General features: G+C 31.9%; 1 protein-coding gene and 1 long non-coding RNA gene across 4 annotated transcripts; one reads left to right on the top strand and one right to left on the bottom strand.

The window, feature by feature from the left end:
* Positions 1-75: 75 nt before the first annotated feature.
* LOC149502854 (uncharacterized) lies at positions 76-6,193 on the bottom strand. 3 transcript variants are annotated; one of them, XM_089728173.1, is made up of 6 exons: positions 5,949-6,193; positions 5,464-5,577; positions 3,140-5,265; positions 962-1,465; positions 773-880; positions 76-740 (listed from the first exon to the last, which is right to left on the bottom strand). In XM_089728173.1, the coding sequence occupies exons 1-5, from the start codon at positions 6,191-6,193 to the stop codon at positions 789-791; spliced, it is 3,081 nt and encodes a 1,026-aa protein (XP_089584299.1). In that variant the 3' UTR covers positions 76-740; positions 773-788. The 3 variants fall into 3 exon arrangements, with proteins under 3 accessions (XP_089584299.1, XP_089584298.1, XP_089584297.1); XM_089728172.1 differs by having other exon boundaries at positions 2,549-5,265; XM_089728171.1 differs by having other exon boundaries at positions 962-5,265.
* Positions 6,194-10,990: 4,797 nt separating this feature from the next.
* Positions 10,991-14,698, top strand: LOC149502855 (uncharacterized). The gene is made up of 2 exons (XR_016323230.1): positions 10,991-11,132; positions 11,413-14,698. It is a non-coding gene; the product is annotated as an uncharacterized LOC149502855 (long non-coding RNA).
* The last annotated feature ends 127 nt before the right edge of the window (positions 14,699-14,825 follow it).

The raw sequence follows: 14,825 nt of genomic DNA on the forward strand, positions 1-14,825 counted from the left end.
TTTCCTAAACCTTTAAGGATTCTAAACTAAATTCTGATCGGACGTGGCCATGACGCATTTTATTTACAAATAGTCCAGGATCCACCGCCCATTTTTGCACTTGATTACTATCAAGCTAATTTTCCGTGAGTAGCTTTATTTTGATGAGACGCCCAATAATTTCCTATACGAAACTCTCGATTGTGGTAGCTAACAGAGGTAGCAAGGATAAAATATGTTGATTTGATGATTCTCAAATATTTATTACTAACTGAATTTTTTTTTGTTAAATCTCAAGACAATTATCTAAATTATTCGAAAAAATATTTGTCCTACAAAATCTATGGTTTGATCAAAGAGTCCCCTCTTTCCGACATGTATCGATAACAAGGTCATCATAAATGATTACTAACCAGCTGATTTTTTTTTTTTTACTTAGTTAATATTTATGTAATTTAACAGACATATTGTCCTACAAATTGCGCGGTACGTTATCCCGGTCCTACGCTCAGAAATTGTTAATACCACAAGACCATTTTTCTCATTACTAACTGTAGGACAAAAATATCATATAATAGGTTAGTGTGTTCTCTGCCCAAATGAAACAACGTCCTACAAGAAAACAGGTATGTATCACTAGTCCGACAAGAATTGTAATTTTTTCGTTTTTCTATTTGTAAAATAAGATACAGTGAAAAAATCTTTTTTAAAATTTAAATAACTTTATTTTTTAGTAATCTAGGTACAAAAATTTGTGTATTTATATATATATATATATATATATATATATATATATATATATAAAGAAATTAATCTTCATCAGATTCATCTGATAAATGTTCGCTACTAACATCGTTATCATCTTCATCTGTTTCACTTTCTTCACTCGTGATATCTGACTCTGTAATAACATGAAAAAATTAAGTAAATTATATAATAATGAATAATCAATCAATACATAAAAATAGTATTAATAGGTTACCTTGTAAGTCAGAAGATAATTCTTCAAATGATGGACTTTGGGGACCATCAAACCAATAATATTCATATTTACCATCAATTATTGTCCATCCAAAATTTTCTGGCAATTTTTCCGTGGGGCACCGCATGTGTGCATTACACCATATATTGCAGATGAATACAGTTCGTTTAATTTGTTGCAACAATTCTTGTTTTGTTGGTGGCAAACTGGAAGGATCATATCCTACGATTTTTTGTTTTAAAATTTTTTCATTGTCATTTTTTGATTTATACCCTTTTTCAAATAACTCATACCGTCCTTTATTCAGATCATTTTTTGTTTTTAATGAATACATTCTGCATACATACTCTTCAATAATTTGAACTACCTCATTCGATGTTGTTAATTCCGTATTTTTAATTCGTAGAAGTTGAATAAATGCCTCTTGAAAATTTTCATTTTTCTTTAAAATACTGAAAGGTTTCTTTTTTCCTTTACGAAAGAAAGCAGGATTGTAATCATTCCCTGTAAAAATATGGCATATGGCGAGTGAACAAGATAATTGATCTCCAAGCTTGGCATAAATTTCATTTATGTTTAAGTACATTTTTTTTTTATTCGTGCTTAAATTAATTATTATTTGAATTTTATCTTTTAAATGCTTAAAATTTGCCAACATTATTATTGGTATATCAGAATCTGTACAATGTATCTCCACACGATAGTTAGTATTAAATTGACAAATGTGGTATACTATTTTGGTATCAGCTTCTTCATGATAACAAGAGAAATTATAGTCAATGACTCTTTTTATTTTATTTTCACTAGACACCTCATAAATGTAACATTGATCATAATTAAGTTTAATAGTCTTTCCTGTGATCAAAGTAATAAATTCGTCCCTTGTCCAATCTTCAATTAAAAATTTTACAAATTTTTCTTTAAAATTGTTGCTCCTCAATAATTTGCAGAAATCTGAAGGACGATTATTGTCTTTACGTATTACGTCATATTGTATGTCATCTTCACCTCTCAGATTATGTTCAAAATCTTTAATACTGGGATTTTTGTATTTGTCAAATATAATATGTACTTCTTTTCTATTATATGTAAGTATTTTTAATATATGCATTGAGATTTTACCATATCTGTTTGGAAGGTTCTTCAATGTATGTAATAAATAAAATCCATCAACTAAGTGAATATCTGCTTCTGGAGGATTTACTATTTCAGTTTGATATTCTAGTAATTCATTAATAATTACAGATTTTGGGGTCTTGCAAATTGTTCCATTAGTATGACAGAGTGAAAATGGAATAGGAGCTAGAGGATAACTTAATGCTTTTTCTAAATCAATTTTATTTTTTAGTGACACATAAAGTAGACGACCAAAAACATCTCTTTGCATTTGAACTTCTTTCACTTTTCCATTAATTTTGACTTTTTGCGTATTCTTGTACTCAAAATTAATTATTTTATTTCTGGTAATGGCTTTATCAAACCTATCTGGTGTTACTCGAGACTCAGCAATGAAATTCTTATTTTGTTTTTCGCCCTCAATTTCAACTGATGATAAAAAGTTATATACTTCATCGTTCACCGACTGACCTTTCGATATATTGTAAAGATGATCTTCTGACAGTTCTAATCCAAAAGGGTTGGTGTACTGCTTTATTAGTTGCATTAGTACTTGTAAGTTTTTGGTAGATTTATTAATTGTTGATTTCTTTAAATCTTTCGTAATATCATCTGTTGATTTCATATTACAAAATTCCATCACTTTAGATATAACACTTGTACGTAGTGAGTGAGTAATTGACCATTTTTGTCTTGCAGAGAACGAGTTTGTAATGTTTACAATTCCAGAAGCTTTAGAAGCAGCATCAGCATTGATTGTTTGTTCAAGTGTTAAATCAACTGGGATTCTTGAAAACGGTTTTATTGTTCTTCGAATGCCCATAAAACTCTTTTGACAATCATCAAGCAATCCGGGATGTGTAGTTTCAATATTTATCAACTTATCCCAATAAATAGACATATACCTTGCATAATTATGGTGATTCATTGAAAAAAAAACATTTGTTATTTTCGGTAAAGTGTCTACAAACAAATTGAAGTCACCTATACGAATACTATATTCTAATTGAAGATAATATTCAACTAATCTTGTGTACATTAAATAAATTTGAGGTGTTTTACCATGCCTTCCATTTAAAGTTTCATTTTTATATTCTTCATATTTGTTAAATAATTTTTTTAAATTCTCATTGGTTATTTGTGGGTCATCATTCTGTTGTTCATTAAATATTTTTAAGTATTCTTTAATATTTTCCAGGTCCTGATCATGCTGCTGTAAAAACCTTTCCAAATGTAAATTCTGCAAAGCAAGAGAGAGTAAAGGATGAATTTTTCTGCATCGATTAAAGTGTTTTCCACTTAAAAACGAACTGATAGAACCACTGGCCAAAATTTCGCTATCTATAAGAATATTTGTTAACCCAGATCCACTTATAAATTTCCCGATAGCTTTCATGAATGATAACATTATGTGGAAAGGTCCAAAATTAATAAAAAGTTTTTCGAATTCATCCTCCGCACTCTGTATCCGTAAAGCAATCTTGGCCATGGCTAAATCGTAAGTAACGCTGAAGAAATCTTTTTGACATTCTGAAGCGATTTGCAAACTTCTACGCATCGTCTCTTTTACAACAGCTGGATCCGTGGGTGAATTATTAATTTGCGTTAAATACTCAATCTTTTGAATTCTACTGTCATCTTTTAAAATTTTGGCATTATATCCTACCCACATTGGCGTGTTTGAAATTTTTAAGTTATGGGAAAGTACCCATGTAAAATGCCTATGTTGAAAATTAATTAAATTTTGTGGTTCTTCAGGTGACGCTACACTACTACGCCAAAATTCTGGACGTCGTTGCTTCGCGTACAGTATATTTTCAAATGACTGTTCCTCAAACGAACGTTTTCTACGGCCAGCCAAATCACGAACATTACTTGAAGAATTCCGTTCAGCTTCTGTAGATGCATCGTTCCTTTTGATGATGTTCAATTCTTCTTCTGTAGGGATATTTTGATAAATGATACCCACTGTATCATGTAAGGTATTTTTACCAGAGCTTGTCTCTACATATCTGTCGTAATTATCCCACGCTACTCCAGATGATAATATAGAAGTTCGTTGAATGCTTGTTGGACATAATTGATTATTAGAAACACAACAGTATGCAGCAGACGTCTCCAATTCCAGTATACTTGGATAGGTGATGCAGTATCCTTGCCTGCTTAATATATCCACGACTTTTTTGCTTCCTGTGAGACTTTTTATGGTTATACCCAATAAAATATGCTTTCGCGGTTTAATATAACCTCTTGTAATGCTGTAGATAGAGTCCTGCGAAAAAGATGAAGACAATCTCCGAACCCGATCGCAGCTTTCTTTGCCAATACCGCTTAAAGCAGTAGTCCAAAATATATCTAACCATTTTGGAACATCGCACTCTCCTTCATTTAATACTTCACTGTCGATGAAATCTGTTAAAGGTTTTTTTTTTATTCCCAATATATTTTTTCGATATTTCAAGGCGAAATCTTTTGCTTCTTGTTCAAATAATATATCATTAATTTCTTCATCATCGATTGTTTCAATATCGATTTCAGATGATATAAAAAATTGTTGATTTGAAATATTGACCAATGATATTTTGTGTTTTAATTGAGTTTGTATATAGTCCTTGAGAGCTTGATTGCTAAATGTGGTAGCTTCTAAATTTGCGTGTTCATAAATTTCTTTTACAAATTCAGCATAACAATATTTCAAGTGAGCTAATGACATCACTCGTCGATTTGTAATAACTTCTTGCTGAATATAATTAATCAAGCGTTCTCTGGCAATTTTATGGCCATCTCGTTTCGTGGCCCAATCATTAGTTGGAGGTGGATTCATTTTCCTTTGGTATTTGGCAAAATAATTGACATTACATATATTATGATACGCCAAAAAAGTATCGTTAACAGAGTTATTTTCTTCTTGAATTTTCCGTAACATTTCTATATCGCCCAGTTCTGTAGAATAATTTTTAATTTTTTCTAGAAAGGGTATTTTGTTTTTAATTTTACGACAGTATATTTGTCGCCCTTTACGTTTTTTATTGACTTTTTGACAAAAAAAGCATTTCTTTGCTAACTCATCATCTCCAAAACTTTGTACTTCCGTTTCACAATCTACATTGTCCTCCTCAACAGTATTCTCCAAATCTTCAATATTACTGGTTTCATCATTAATTAATATCGAACTCTGGTCAATATTTCTGTAATTATGCAAAACAATTTTATAATTAAAAAATAAATAAATAATTTCAAGAAGCTTTTTAGAGATTTGTACTTTTACAGAAACAATAATTGAAAAAAAATTGTAATGGCATCATTTAAAAGAGTAGATTCAGATGAACTTGTTTTTAAAAATGAACAATTACTAACAAATAAAAAAAATTATTTAATTAACTAACCGTGAAGTGCCTGGCAATGGGTCCGGTTCTACATTTTCAGCAGACGTTAAAGATATCGAAGAATCAATGATTCCAGTAGATTGAGACGCTGATGATGTTGAAGCTGGCTCAGTGCTGTGTATGAGAAATTATTAAAAAAAAATTAAAAATTGTTTATTTGAGAAACATGCAAATAAATACAGTGTCTACATAAATATCACATAGAATCATCGATATTGAAAAAATTATCCCATATTAAATTAATATTTAGTCAAATAGTCATACAAAAACATAAATTTAAATGACAAAAAATTTAATAAGAAAATATTTAAAATATAATATACTATCAAAAATTATTGTTTAAAGAATGTAACAATAATACAATGCTACAATAGAATGTTACAATGCTAATGCTCGATTTCACATAATTACGTAAAAATATGAACTTAATAAATTATGTTTCAATTATTTTAAAAATAAAGTAAGTAAATATTCGATCGACTTACCTTTCATAAGACAAATATTTAGATTTCACTCGAAATTCTTTGTAACAAGAGGAATGATAACCTATTACTTCGTCATTCCAATTTTCAGGCAATATAACATCTCGATATTTATGTTGATGATGCTTTCGAGCAGATAGAAAAGTTTTGCAAGAAAGCCAAAAGTCTTTATTAAATTTCTTCACTTTTTCTCTTTTCTCTCGAAAAGTAGAGTTTTCACATAACGAATTACACAAAAAACACTCCATAATTATTTTGCAGCACAAAAAACATTTCTTGAAATTATTTATCAAGATAAAATAAAACACGTGGTCGACTGAGAAAATGTTTGCAGGCTTATGGTCAACACTAACGTGGGATACCTAATACGCAGTAAGCAATGCTCTGCGCATGCGTACCGCCGTACCGGTGTGACTCAGCTGTAGTAGCAAAATACAGAAACCCAAGCGGCACAACTTTTTTTTTGTTAATTTTTTGTTGAATTTACATTGACGATTATTAATTTTTTAATTTCTTTAAAATTTTTGAAAATAATCAAATCGACATATTTTATCATTGCTACCTCTGTTAGCTACCATCATTGAGAATTTTCGCATAGGAAATTGTTGGGCGACTCATCGAAACGAAGCTATTCACGAAGATTCAGCTTGATAGTAATTATTTTTACATCAAGGATCTGTACTACTACTTTTGAGCGTAGGACCAGGATAACGTACCGCGCAATTTGTAGGACAATATGTCTGTTAAATTACATAAATATTAACTAAGTAAAAAAAAAAAATCAGCTGGTTAGTAATCATTTATGATGACCTTGTTATCGATACATGTCGGAAAGAGGGGACTCTTTGATCAAACCATAGATTTTGTAGGACAAATATTTTTTCGAATAATTTAGATAATTGTCTTGAGATTTAACAAAAAAAAATTCAGTTAGTAATAAATATTTGAGAATCATCAAATCAACATATTTTATCCTTGCTACCTCTGTTAGCTACCACAATCGAGAGTTTCGTATAGGAAATTATTGGGCGTCTCATCAAAACGAAGCTATTCACGAAGATTCAGCTTGATAGTAATTATTTTTACATCAAGGATCTGTACTACTACTTTTGAGCGTAGGACCAGGATAACGTACCGCGCAATTTGTAGGACAATATGTCTGTTAAATTACATAAATATTAACTAAGTAAAAAAAAAAAATCAGCTGGTTAGTAATCATTTATGATGACCTTGTTATCGATACATGTCGGAAAGAGGGGACTCTTTGATCAAACCATAGATTTTGTAGGACAAATATTTTTTCGAATAATTTAGATAATTGTCTTGAGATTTAACAAAAAAAAATTCAGTTAGTAATAAATATTTGAGAATCATCAAATCAACATATTTTATCCTTGCTACCTCTGTTAGCTACCACAATCGAGAGTTTCGTATAGGAAATTATTGGGCGTCTCATCAAAATAAAGCTACTCACGGAAAATTAGCTTGATAGTAATCAAGTGCAAAAATGGGCGGTGGATCCTGGACTAAAATTGTAAAACTTTTTAAGTTTTACGAATTCTAAATTAAATTCTGACGTGACCGTGACGCCTTGTACTAATCGTATGATTATTGTCAACAGAACGAATTAATTCAGTTAAATACAAAATAGTCGTTGTTAAAATAAACATTTCGCGTTATTATTTATTTTGTAATATCGTTAATGGCACTCTACGGGTTTGTTGTTCCGATGTCAAACGTTAATATAATTATAATGGGAACTCATTGAATGGTTTTTGTTATATTTTGTTATATTGAATGTTGTGGTTCCATGTCGCTCACACACAGCCCGACAAGCAGCTGTCAAAAAAATATTGTCATTGTTATTGACAGAGGTGACGGTTGGGTTTGGTTACAACTGTTATTCTGTTGTTTTATGCCCTGAATGACTAATTAATTCCGATATGATATCCTTTTAAAAACATATAAATCAATATAGATTCTCAAATTCTATAACCAGTCGATCAATACAAATCGGCAAGCTGTTTGAAGCTAATTAAGTTGCTAGAATCAATAATTAATTTATATAAATATAGATAGATAGCGTTTTCACCACTGAACACAAGATATTCAATTCTTCACAAATAGATGCATGATTTATCATTTGGTTACGACGTCATACCTATGGGGTCATGTAAAGTTTTTTGTCCCTTTCTTAAGATCTTGACCATCAGATTCTAAGACCAATTGTGAAGTAGATATTGTTTTAGAAGATTCTCTTCTTTTCATTAGAAGATTTTCTTCGATTTGTAATCATGGAAGTCCGTACGGAAATCTTATGAGTCTAAAATAGAGAATTATTGTGTGGTCTAGAAATAATTACTTATTATATACTTTATATACGGCATTTTGTCTCTCGACAGTGTGCCTGATAGCAAATAAAAAATAAAAAAATGACGCGCGTGCAACTTGGTGCACGTGAAAGAAGTGAAACCTCTTTTCCGGTGTGTAGTATTGTGGTTTTCTTCATTTTTCTTCCTTAAATCAAATTTCCCTTGTAATAGGCAATGCTGTGTATAACAGAAACGGCCTAACTCGCTTTATCCGTTCCCTGTTCACGGTCGAGTGGTTCGCGAGACGCTTTGTCTATTTTCTCACTCTCGCTCTTCCTAAATTGTATCTTTTCTCTCTAGCCGTAACGAATCTGTCACGAGTAAAATTTTACTCGACAACTTTCAACGCGCCTAAAGAAGTTTCACTTTAAAAACATTGTTTTGTTGATTGATTAATGTGTGGTAATTGGGTGAATGTGTTTTTGTCTCGCACCGTCAGTCGGTTTCAAAAATTATAGAGAGAGAGACAAAATATAGTGCATCTATTCACACACTGTATCGTTAACAGGGTTAGTTTTTTTACTAAGAAAAAAAATCTTGAATAGAAAGTTAATTTATTGTAAATGGTTGCTTAAACCTAGGCCCATTGTATTTGATAGTTTAACTGTATTACTAATTAAGCAATGTATGTCTGGATTTAGCACTGAAAGCTTTTAAGCATCGTCTTTTCGTGCTTAAAAGTGTCGAGCTCCGCTGTTGAGGGTCACCTCTACACAAATCAAAGCAAAGTTCAAGTCAATTTTAAACGATATTATGGAAGCTTAACGTTCGTGTGCCCACGGCACAAGTGAAGCCCCCTAAAAGTATTGCATCTCAGTCTTTCACATGCTAAATCATATATTTGTCTCTTTTCAGTTTCATATATATGTGTACGTGTATGTAAATTTATTTATTTATTGAAATTTTTAGAATTCGTTATCGATACAAAAATCACATAGACGAGTTTGATGTTCCAACGAATAATCAATCATGTTACATATTTAAGACGATGAACAGATTTATATGTAAAAACCTAAAAACTTGTACCATTGATCGCAACGCGTGACGTCATATGTGTGGCGATTGTCGAAATCTACATGGAATGTGTTAGAATAATTTTATTATTAGGTATTTGCTTTTTTGAGAGAGAGAGAACGGTTAGCGTGGTATCAACATGTGATGTGTAGAGAGGAAATGCATGTGACTAGGAGATGATGGAAATGATAGTGCAGGTAGAGGGGGAAGAGGTCGACCGAAGAAGACATGGATGGAGTGTGTGAATGACGATATGAGAGAGAGAGAGAGGAGTGAGTGTTGAGATGACGGCTGATAGAAGAGAATGAAATAGAAAAATTCGCTCCAAAAAAACCTGGTGGGATAAGGACAAAGAAGAAGAGGTTGTTGCTTATTTTGGCCTCGAATGACGTCACACGATAATGCATTCAATCGAATCCTGTATACTTTGAACATATGAACTGTCAGACTCTGTATTACAGTTGTCTAATATTCTGTTTATGTAGAAAAAAGTTTACTTTTTTAATTTATTTGTAAAAACATCTACTATAAAAGCATAGTAAAAAGTATCGAATATTAATTCAATTTTCGTTTATAATTTTGTTTGAAACGTCACGAACTATCGAGTGTTCAAGTTTCACTAACGCTGTATTTGGTAAGGTGAAGGAATAAATTATAATAAAAATGCATATAGGTATAATTCTGTTATAGGAAAAATTTATATAAATATGAGTGTTTAGTGTGAAGAAGTAATTAATAAAGGATTGTTTTCAATTGAGCGATTTCTTGCGCGAAACAGCCGTGTAGTCTGATCAATACTGAACATACCATTGTTTGGTCAAATTGACAGAATTCAAAGTTAAATTTACAAATTTCAACTTTACAATACCATTATCGAAAAAGATGGGGACAATTATTCTTAAAATATGCATATAATATTTTATTTGCTCATTGTTTATAGTTATTTCTACTAGTAACCAAAAAAAATAATGTATAATCGTTTTCTGCATTGAATCGATATTTGGACAAAATCGATATTTCGGTTTTAATTATCTGTCAATTTGATCTAGCGCTGTAGGAACAGACACGCAAGTATTTTTGGTAGGTCGAGTCGAGTGATTCGCGTCTTAAGACGACAACGAATATATTAAATTTTTCATTTTGATTTGAAATATCCATATCTTTTTACTGGTGGTAGGGTCTCTTATGAGTCCGCGCGGGTAGGTACCACCACCCTGCCTATTTCTGCCGTGAAGCAGTAATGCGTTTCGGTTTGAAGGGTGGGGCAGTCGTTGTAACTATACTAGAGACTTATATCTTGGAACTTATATCTCAAGGTGTAAGTCTCAAGTATAGGAGCTTATATACTACCTTGGAACTTATATCTCAAGGTGGGTAGTGCATTTACATTATAGATGTCTATGGGCTCCAGTAACCACTTAACACCAGGAGGGCACAGGTGTAACACCATTGGAAGATCAAAAACAGTACAAATCTTATTGGATGTTCTCATACAAGATGCATTAAATTATTTATTACGAAATACTTGTGTTGTATTATTTATAGGGAACATCAAGGTTCGCACGCGAATCACTCTACAGTAGGCTAGCTCATTTAATAAGTTTGAAAAAGTGTCCTAAACGCTATTAATTGTTTATCATAAATCAGATAGTTAATGGTATTTAAGTATAAATGAATGGAAAAATAAAATTTATTATAAGCGTTAGTTCCAAAGTTCACGTGTTTGTGATGTCGAGACGTGAACGATTAGATGTTTTGTTTCAAACGAATGTTGTCAGTTGAGCTTTATATGTATATATGAGTCGACTATTATCAAAGCCGGCAATCTGACTTTTGGACAATGATTGGTAAATCAGAAAAACGAATTATTGACTTTGTATTCCATTGGCAGTCACAAAACTCTTCGGAACGACATCTTAGATAAATAACAGGTTAACTATTAACCTTTATTTAATACAGGTTTTGAACCGTATTCTTTGAAGGAGACGATTATATTCAAATCAATCTGTATTGACATATCAATAAAATTTTTTTGTCCAAATGCACAGATTGCCACCTTTGATAATAGACGACTCATATAGTCCACTTAGTGCTTTCACTCGTCCCGCGGGTCGTTGGACTTTGTCTACTAAATTAGCTTAATCTCATCATCGCGAAACTGTTATTCGAAAATCGTTAATTTTTTTTTACGCTTTTATTAGCTTCAGACGTTTGTATGTTTGTAACGGAATCTTTGAACATGATTTTGACCCCCTTCCAAACGTCGGATTAAATCGAAATTTGATATATTTATTAAGTACCGATGACAATTCAATATTAAAAAATATATTGAAAAAATTGAAATTCAACTAAAAAATGAAAAATAAATAATAGTTTAAAAAAACTAACAAAATAAGCCTTTATAGAAAATCCAACTAAAAATAGAAAGTTAATTTTAATAAATTTGAATTACAAATAGTGTAAGAAAAAATGATTTTATTGTAAAAAAAGGGTGCACGGTATCAGTAGTTATAAATATTTTATGAACAGATATGAGTAGAAAGGTTATTTTGATAATATCCTCAAAAAGCACCCCACGCTTTTTTTTTTACAATAAAATCATTTTTTCTTACACTATTTTTAATTCAAATTTATTAAAATGAACTTTCTATTTTTTAGTTGGATTTTCTATAAAAGTGTATTTTGATAGTTTTTTGAAACTATTATTTATTTGGTTTTTGTTTTAATGAATTTTATCTATACCAAAACAGTCGGTGTGAACGAAAACTAAAAAAATATAGTTTTATTACTAATCACTCATCTCTCGACATGCAGTCATGTGCTACTGTTATTACATTTGTCTCGTGTGCATTATATATGATATATTCTAGATAGTTCTAGTATATATATATATATATGTATTTTAGATAGTTCTAATGTAGTTGGTCAAGTAGTTGATAATTATTGATATCTGGATCGAAACGTCACAGAATGAAAAGAATAGAATCGAAGATATATATTTTTTTTTTTTAGTAGGTAAAACATCGAGGAGTGAAATGTGAGATTCCGCATAATAGGCAGCGGCTTGGCTCTGCCCCTGGCATTGCTGAAGTCCATGGGCGACGGTAACCACTCACCATCAGGTGGGCCGTATGCCCGTCTGCCTACAAAGGCAATAAAAAAAAAAAAAAAACTTTATAATTAAAGGTCCCTTTTATTTGTTAATACTATCAACAATTCGGTGTTTTTAATTGAGTTTACCCATTCAAATATCTGAAGAAGATTTTTTCTTATCATGTTTTTTCCAAATTTTAAACTTTCAATGGCGCTCTTGTAAAGTTGCAAAAATGGCGCTTAAACGTAATAGCTTTTCATTCCTCAATATTAAAGCAACGGCTGGGGAGCACTCTAAGAGCCAGAGATTCACTAATCATTTGTTCGTTAAACTTATAGTTAAATGAAAAAATAATTTATCTAAATTAGATTAGATAATATAAGTGCGACTTATAATGTATTAGATAATCTAATACATTATAAGTCGCACTATAAAGTAAAATGTCTAGGTAGCGGGTAGGTACTACCACCCCGCCTATTTCTGCCGTGAAGCAGTAATGCGTTTCGGCTTGAAGGGTGGGGCAGCCGTTGTAACTAAACTGAGACCCTTAGAACTTATATCTCAAGATGGGTGGCGCATTTACGTTGTAGATGTCTATGGGCTCCAGTAACCACTTAACACCAGGTGGGCTGTGAGCTCGTCCACACATCTAAGCAATAAAAAAAGGTCTGCTCTAAAGAAGCAGCAAAACCAATCCATTCTCAGCTGGCTATTTTCAACATTCTGTGACGTTTGTTTATGTATTTAAAAAAATAGTTAATGATAAATATAATCTAGTTTAAATAGATCAATTAGACAATCCGTTGATTTAGATGTAGAGATGTTACCATTTATTTCCGTTAAATTGTTTAAGTTTTATTTTAATACTTGACTGGTGTGTGTGACGGTGTTCTGTTGCGGGAATATTTAGGGATTGTTTATTTTTTGGTTGTATAAATTTATTGCAGTTTGTGGTCGGGAGATATCGATATGTGTACGATCGTGTACGAATGGCCCAAACACTATAAATTGATAGCAAATTATATGTAATTAAAAATATATATACAACAATTAATTATTCTATAATGCATTTATTTCAAATGACTTGTTGTTTTTTTTTTTAATCTGTTCCATCATTTTCGATATAAATTATAATTACCTCGAAATACTTGTGTTCACTCTTGTTTGAGAATCGTGTACTGATTTTTTTTTTATTGTCCTTGTAGACAGACGACGAGCATACGGCCCACCTGATGGTGAGTGGTTACCGTCGCCCATGGACTTCAGCAATGTCAGGGGCAGAGCTAAGGCGCTGCCTACCGATATCACTTTAACAATGTCTTATTTCAGTAAACTGCTTCACGAACGTGGTTTTTGATGTAATAAATAGATGTCCAGGATATGTGAGCTCTATCCCGGTTATTTTCTTTTTAGTGAATGGTTCTAATGCATTGTTACTTAGTAATTACTTTCGACTGTCAATTCACCTCCAATACATATACAATCCACTTCGCCTATTTCTGCCGCGAAGCAGTAATGCGTTTCGGCTTGAAGGGTGGGGCAGCCGTTGTAACTATACTGAGACAGAACTTATATCTCAAGGTGGGTGGCGGCATTTATGTTGTACATGTCTATGGGCTCCAGTAACCTCTTAACACCAGGTGGACTGTGAGCTCGTCCACCCATCTAAGCAATAAAAAAAAACTACTAAACTACGAAACATCCAAATTCTCAATCTACGTTCTCTGTTTTCAATCTTTTCTGACATTGCTGAATTTCATGGGCTACGGTAACCACTCACCATCAGGTGGGCCGTATGCTCGTCGTCTTCAAGAGCAATAAAAAAACTTTATACTATAATAAAATTGCAATTGCGTCTAATTAAGCGTCTAATACTGTTTATATAATTTCCTATTGCCATTGTAGGCAGACGAGCATACTGTTCACTTGACGGTAAGCAGTTACCGTGGCTTATGGACAACGGCAATAATGTAATGTATGTGTTTAAAATTGTTTTTTTTTTGGTATATTAATATCGAGGCATTGCATAGAAAATTTTTGATGAAATATAAAATATTGGAATGGCTAAGTCATTAAAAAGACTCTGTATTAACTATATTATATTTAAAGTAACTTCTGAAAATAAACTTTGTTATTTTCCACTGACGAATATAGAATGGACTCCCATATAATCGTGCCGGGACTGAAGGCACACGACTATGCAAAATGTATTCGCTACGAACTGACGGGTTTGTTGTGTAATGTTTTTGTATAAATAAAGTTTAAGTGATGTAGATGTGTTGTTGTTATTGTATCTACGTCAGAGGTCGCCAAAATGGCGGACCGCCGACCCATTTTGTGGGGACCGCGAGAACACAGCAACTTGCACTTTTTTTTTGTCTCTAGTGACCTCAAGGGTTC

The sequence above is a fragment of the Bombyx mandarina genome, chromosome 06 (assembly GCF_030267445.1).
Source record: "Bombyx mandarina strain Sakado chromosome 06, ASM3026744v2".
NCBI classification, from domain to species: Eukaryota; Metazoa; Arthropoda; class Insecta; order Lepidoptera; family Bombycidae; genus Bombyx; species Bombyx mandarina.

Coding starts and splice junctions, on each gene's coding strand:
- LOC149502854 (XM_089728171.1), bottom strand. CDS start 6,193: ATGGAGTGTTTTTTGTGTAATTCGTTATGTGAAAACTCTACTTTTCGA. Junction 5,266..5,463: donor CCATTGCCAGGCACTTCACG/GTTAGTTAATTA, acceptor GCATAATTACAG/AAATATTGACCAGAGTTCGA. Junction 881..961: donor ATTATCTTCTGACTTACAAG/GTAACCTATTAA, acceptor ATGTTATTACAG/AGTCAGATATCACGAGTGAA.